The 6,778-nt window shown below is 40.0% G+C and overlaps 1 protein-coding gene across 1 annotated transcript in view; it reads right to left on the bottom strand.

Annotated features, from left to right (window-relative positions):
• HECW2 (HECT, C2 and WW domain containing E3 ubiquitin protein ligase 2) overlaps positions 1-6,778 on the bottom strand; it is a gene marked incomplete at its 3' end in the record, with an annotated part of 62,575 nt that overhangs the window by 30,300 nt on the left and 25,497 nt on the right. The window contains 3 exon segments of the mRNA XM_010136630.1: positions 3-1,251; positions 2,590-2,690; positions 6,181-6,323. Coding sequence (XP_010134932.1) covers positions 3-1,251; positions 2,590-2,690; positions 6,181-6,323 — 1,493 coding nt within the window.

The following is a 6,778-nucleotide window of genomic DNA, read 5'->3' as shown; positions in this document are numbered from 1 at the left end:
TGGCAGCTGCCACTTGCAGGCTGCTTCTTTGCCAGACTCTTGCATCCTCCTGGTCTTGTAATTCACCCGCCTCAGCCTCCTGCACTTCCTCCTGAGGTAACTGTACTGCAGGTAGAGAACCAGAAGCACTTGCAGAGTCCTGTGTCTCAGCATCTGGCTCAATTCTAGCTGCATTGGTGGCACAAGCTCCCTCTTCCTCCTCCTGAGGAGAAAAGGCTGGAGTCTCAGGAAACCTGCCACTTTCAAAAGAAGAACACCGCACTTCCACTGAGGAATGTCGCACAGTCGCACTTTCATTGCAAGAACTGTCTGCCCCTTCCACGTCACTCTCCCCTTCTGGACGGGTACTGGCCTCACTGACACTTTCTGTGCGAGCAGGATCACTCTGCTCTGTTTCTGATGACATCTGGGAAGGTTCAGACCCTTGATCAATGGATTCAGTTTCACTAACACCTCTCCTGGTCCCAGCAGCAGCAGCATCAACAGCTCCTGCGTCCGCACTGCTCGGAGGTTGCTCTGCCTCCCGAGTGGCACACAACTCGCTGCCAGCCTCGTCTGCTGGTGTTTCACTTTGAGAACCTTGCAGGCCTTCACCTCCTGCTACCTGTGATGTTGGAAGCGCTGGAAGAGTCTCTTGCTGGTCATCACTTGACGGCAAAGGAGCTTCAGAGGCTGAAACATTTTCATTCTCTGCAGGCCCTTGTATTACCTGATCTGATGAGTCAATTAAACCATTTCTTTCAACATTTCTTGTAGCACCATTAAGCATCACTAAACCACCATCATCTTCCAAGGAAGATGGAAAACCCAGGTCTTGATGTAGCTCGTGCTCCTCTTCATCTGAGTCAATGTGAAGCATAGCATTAAGTCTGGTGTCAGTAGGGAAGCTACTCCTCAGTTTTGGGGAGGCTCCACGTGGACGCTCACTACAGGTCGATGTCCCAGGTCTGGGACGATTATTGTGTTCTATTGCATCCAGATAGTCATTTAGTGAGTCCTGGCGACCTCTGATAGGTGATGATCTTGAAGCAGAGGTTACATCATCCTGGTCTGTTTCCAGAGTTGTACTAGTCCTTAAAGGGTGTCTCAGGATTGCTTCTCCAGAAGATTCCTCAAGGACCGGACCATTGGAACACACTGTGGACGTATCGTGATGTCCTGCTGGCATGTCCTCATCATCAGAGGGGCTCCCCAAGTCTCCATTTACAGAGTTCACTCCTAGCAAAGTGCCAACTGTTTCTGGTGAAGCATCTGCAGACACACAAAGACTGAATGTGAAACACAATACAGTTTGTTCTACGTTTTGTCTGCATCACAGAAGTGACATAAAAACACACATCTTTCAAGATGTTTGCTTATTTCAAGCAGACAACTAAGGGAACAAAACATAATTAAAATAACAGAGGCATCTACAGCTTTATAACAGCAATTACAAAACTTTCTCTGTATAAGTCTATACTACTTTGTAGGATATAGTAAATTTAAGGTGTGTGCAGTATGACTTTAAAGGATTTCATTTTCCTTTCAAAAGGCAGAGCACTGCCAAATGGCCAGTACAACCAGGCTTACAACCAAGGGAACAGTTTTCTACAGCATTCTCTCTTGTATATGAAAGTAGGACTTATACAAAGCCAATCACTGACACCCACTGTCATTACACCATTAGCAGCAAGCAAGTCAGCATCTGAGATCACAGGAAGACTCACAAATTGTATACAGGTATCAAATTTTATGCACAATATTTATTTTGAGTTAATTTATAGGACTTGCCACTGTAAGGAACGGGAATCTACTTAAGTAAGGTTCACATGATTTTAGGTATGCTATGGCAATACATAGAAAAAGGAGATAAAAACAAGCCATCTCATTCGAGAGATGAGATGTTAACTCCCCACATGGAAATTAAACAGGCATAGAGTTGAGTAATCCAGCTGTAAGTGTCTGTATACATCTGCAAGAAACCTAACAGTGAAGTCAGTGAACGAGAGTGCCTACCAACAAACAGGACTTCAAACAGAAGCATTTTTTAAATGGCAACAGAACAAAAATATTAGTAAGATACAGGACTACCCTGGCTATATGGCAACTGTACCAACCATCTTCTAATTGCCTTCAGAACAAGAAAAAAGGGACGTAAAAGAATTCCCTAACAAAAGGATGTGTTCTCATGACGGTAACAGAGATTCTTGGTTCTAAGCAGGGCAGAGTCCCCTGGAAAGGGACAGGGCAGGTAGAATCTTACTTGCAACTGCTTATCTCAGCCAGAGGCGTTACAGAGTGAAGACTTTACAATGCAAAGAGAAACAATGAATTTGATCACCCAATCTATCCCATAAAATGAGAATCGTAAGCAGATTCATTTAAAAGTCTAACAAAAGAGGAAAACAATATGGTAAGTGCTGGTGTTTTGGAATCACCATCTCCAAAGCAGTACCCGACGTATCTAAACTTTGAATCTCAATACAAAAATCTGTAACAGAAGCACAGTACACAAATGTGAAAATGTATTATCACAGAAAATCCTAGCAATAGGAATACATAGAAACTCGCTCCATACAACTATCCGAAGATCCAGATCCAAGTTCTCACCTTCGTGAACAGAAGATGTGATTTCCACTTTGAACTGGAGATATCCACTCACATGATCAGCTGGGAGCCTTCTGCCAAGATTATAGCTGAGAACCTGGTCTCTGCAGAAGAAAAAAAAAAGATACTGTGTTTTTTAAAAATTTTAACTGGTTTTATTTTTCCAGTATTTTGTATCAGAGACTCCTACCAGATCAGCATCAGTGTGGTAGAAGATAATTTCTGTTACAATATTAAAATCAGCCACATACTCAGGCTTGCATGGAAAACACAAACACCAATGATGGTGTAAAATACCTTCTGTTAACAGATAAAATAACCTAACAAACTACTTTTGATCATTTCCAAATACAGATTGTGCCCCAACAATTCTTACACATCCCTAAATCTCTTCTTAAGTTCTAAAGAAACAAAACTGCAACGGATCCCTTTCCCCTAACTTCCTCCTCCGCCCAACCCAAAGTACGTTTTAGAATTAAAAAAAAACTTTTCATTTTCCAAAATCTTCTGTCCCCTTGTGGTTTTTACTACATACAAAATTCCCAGAGAGTTTCTTCACTTTTAGTTCTCGTTCAATAAATCACTTTTGCATTTCTAGTTAAAAACACTATTAATGCTTGGATTTAACTTCAAATATGTTCTTACGAGCTAGTGAATTCAGTGGGACTCAGACTAGACTACGCACTTTTAAACAGCTTGAGCCTTAGGGTCAGATCCTAAGGTTATACACTCCTATTAGGCACCTCCAGAAGTCACAGCCCTGGCTCTCTTTAGCACGGCTGGGACAGCTGAAGGGAGAGGATGGAGCTCCTGAAGACCTCCACAGGAAATTGTTGATATTTATGCAAATAAATTTATATTGGTATAAACACCTTTCCTTTACTGGGAGCTCTTCCTAGTATAATATCAGTGCCAGACTAAAGCAAGTGCAAGGTCATTAGTGAAATAAGCTGCAGCACTTTGCATCCAAACATCAATTTTTAGCAAAAAAGGTCGACAACATAAGGCAAAGCAGCTTCCTCACTGCTCTGTAGGCTACAGTACATCAAATTATTAGAGTAGTGTCTCCAGCATCTGTCCCAGATTCGTCACTCCGCACTCCAGCTACAGTTCTTCAGCTAGACTTGGGGTATATTCAAAAGATTGCATTTTTTACATTTACATTTGCAGTTTTTACATAAGGTTTATATCACTCCAGGCCATTGGAGAAATCTGCGACATGAATAATGTCTGCTCTGTATTCAGCTGAATCAAAACTAGACAATTTGTCATGACCATTTATCCTATTTTCCATGAAATTTAAAGCCACTGGTCATTTTGCTACTCAAACTTGTGAGCTATGACGACAGCTAAAAGTGGGGCAGAAGTTTAGCTCAGTCTGTCTGAAAGCGGCTGGTTCTGATCTTCACCTTTTCATTCATTCACACTGATCCTTAATACAGGGACGAGCAAGTTAAGCATACGGTGTACTGTAAGACTTCGTTCGTGTAATTTCGGAAGTTCACATGTTAAACCAGTAGAGAATTTCAATTGGTATCAGAAAAATGAAGATGTTTGGATTGCTTGACCAAAAACAAAATACAAGAGAATTAGCAGCTGATTGGCTGTTTAGCACATTTTTACTTCACTTCCCTATTAACCACTCCTTTACTTTGCCAAACTTCCAGTGAAACACTGTCTGTCTTTATGATGTCCAGGAAAAAGGAACCCTGACAACTGATTGGCATGCAAAGATTGAAAATAGACAAATAGACTACAGATGAAGAGGCAAAATTGATTTAACGTCTTTTCCGACAGCAGTATGGCAAAACCGAACTGAACACTTACCTATATTCTTCAAACATATTTATTATACAACCCTCCCTTTCCTAAAAGGATTTGATACATCAAATACACAGAACTGAAATACAGAGAAGAAAACAGGAAATGTCTCCCAGAATGTTTGAAAACAAAAAAAAAAAAAAAAAAAAAAAAAAAAAAAAAAAAAAAAAACAAAACCAAAAAACAACACAGACAAGAGCTGATGAACACAACAAAGAGGTGATTCCCAGACCTCACAGGACTGGAAACCCCAGAGAAGAAAAACGTTTTGGAGTTTAGCAGGGAAATGAACACCTTGAACTAGGTTTGGAAACCAGTCTGTATCACGACACTATTTTTGAGTGTATATCAGCACGCAAATTTATTAGAAAAAGCTGCTCGCTTCACTTATCACAATTTGTTGAAACTGAAAGATGAAGTATCTCTTAGAAAAGTTTGATTGTACTTGAATACCACTGTAAAACAAACAGGCAGGCTTTTTTATTTTTAAATAAATTCTGTGTCAGAAGACTACATCATCAAAATTTTAAGCTACTCCTACAATATTATTCTTACTTTACTTACCAGTAACCACCAATTTGGTAACTTAAAGCTGAAAACTGTTTTCAAATTTAATTTGGCTTTCTTCACTTACGTAACTTGTTACTTTGAAGGGAGTATCTGTGAAAAAGGAGGCCAGCTGTTTATACCCTGCTTTTTGTGCCAAAGTGTGATGACACCGCCATGCACTTAAAACTTTCACATCTTACTTCACCATCACTTCTCAAGGGCCTCAGCCAGCGGCCTTTCAAAGTTAATGGAAACCGTTAACTGTAGCAGACCTTGAGTTAGGTCCTATACAAAACACATTTGAATAATTCAGTTCCTCCCACTGTCTTTCAAGGAATTTTTTTCTAATTTGTCAAATATAACATATATATGCATAAGATGTTAATAAAATAAACTCTACAATTGCTGCACTGTCTTAGATGCAAAATGGTATTTTTGCATGCACTGCTGAATCTCCTGAAAACCTCCAGCCATTTGCTTCACATCTGCAACGTATCACAGTGCCCCATTACCAAGTCTTGGGCTCTTCTCAGTGCGTACGATTGAACGAAGGTCTCACTGGATCATCCACTTGGACTATGTTGTGGTCCCCACCAGAAACCACCATGAAGTATAGAACATCTTAGAAGCTTCTAAGAGTCTTGCATCTTTATCTCTGAACAGTCAGCTATCAAAAAAGGAACTCAATTTTTTTTCATAGAGTACAACAGGTGAATTTTCAGCCCCACCAGTGTGCTACTCATAGTGAAAGGCAATTTTAATTGCGTTAGTACCACCAGCACTCTGAAAAATAAGGAGTTCTGCCCAATTAGCTGAACAAATATTAAATCTCCGATCATTAAACTGACAATTAAAAATACTTGAACTGTAAAAGAAGTGAGACAATAAAACCTGCTTCTTCTAAAAGGTTTGCACACTATCGGGTAATATTGTAGTAATGCCTTGCTTCTTAACCAGCTAGCCAGAGGGTAACAGGTTTTTTGCAAGGGTAACATTTTTTGTGTAAAGAAACCATGCTGAAAACAAATTACAGACACACGTGTACACAAACATGGGTACATGCATTCAGAACAGAGTTAGAAACACTGACATCTTCCAGTTAGACAATAAGGCTATTACAATTTCTACTCAATTTCTTAGTACAGATTCAGCAGAAATTTGCTGTTCGATGGAACCGGTATCCACTGATCGATGGAAGTAAGCATTAAGAATGTATTAATTTACCCAATTGCGTGTCTCTCCAAGAGTCTCTGAACTGGTATGGTTAACTTCCCAAGAAAGCGCTTGATGATCGGACGGCTCTTGGCAAATTTGTCTTTAACCTCAATTTCCAGGACATCTGTTAGAAGTGCAACAAAAGAATATTTCTGGAAGGAAAGAACATATTTAACACCATATCAATATACCTTTATTCAGAAAGTATATGCATCATTACTACTAGCGTGCAGCGAACTGCAGAAGCAGTGATCAATGACAGCAGTTTCCACATTGCAAAATAATGGAAAAGTAAGAATCCCTGTTGTACTCTATCAGGTTACGGGAGAACAGCCACGTTAACAAAAGAGGAAGGAGGAAAGTGTCTCACTCTAGGCTGCGCTTAGTGAACTTCCAACACCATGCTTGGCATTAATTTTTTGCATGCACAACAGGAACTCCAAAGGGCAATGTGCATACAGTATATTCAGGAGCAATAAGTAACTAAAGGAAGACAATTTCCTACAGATTTTTGCCCCAAAATTCACAAAGCTTTTCAGTAAGCTCCTGCAGAACCTTCTTCTGTGCCTGGGGCCTTTAAACAACATGGTGTTGATTTATAAAAGAT

The sequence above is a fragment of the Buceros rhinoceros genome, unplaced genomic scaffold (genome assembly GCF_000710305.1).
Source record: "Buceros rhinoceros silvestris isolate BGI_N320 unplaced genomic scaffold, ASM71030v1 scaffold2315, whole genome shotgun sequence".
Taxonomy (NCBI): Eukaryota; Metazoa; Chordata; class Aves; order Bucerotiformes; family Bucerotidae; genus Buceros; species Buceros rhinoceros.
Note: the sequence above shows the minus strand (reverse complement) of the source record. Positions and strands in the feature narration are given on the sequence as shown.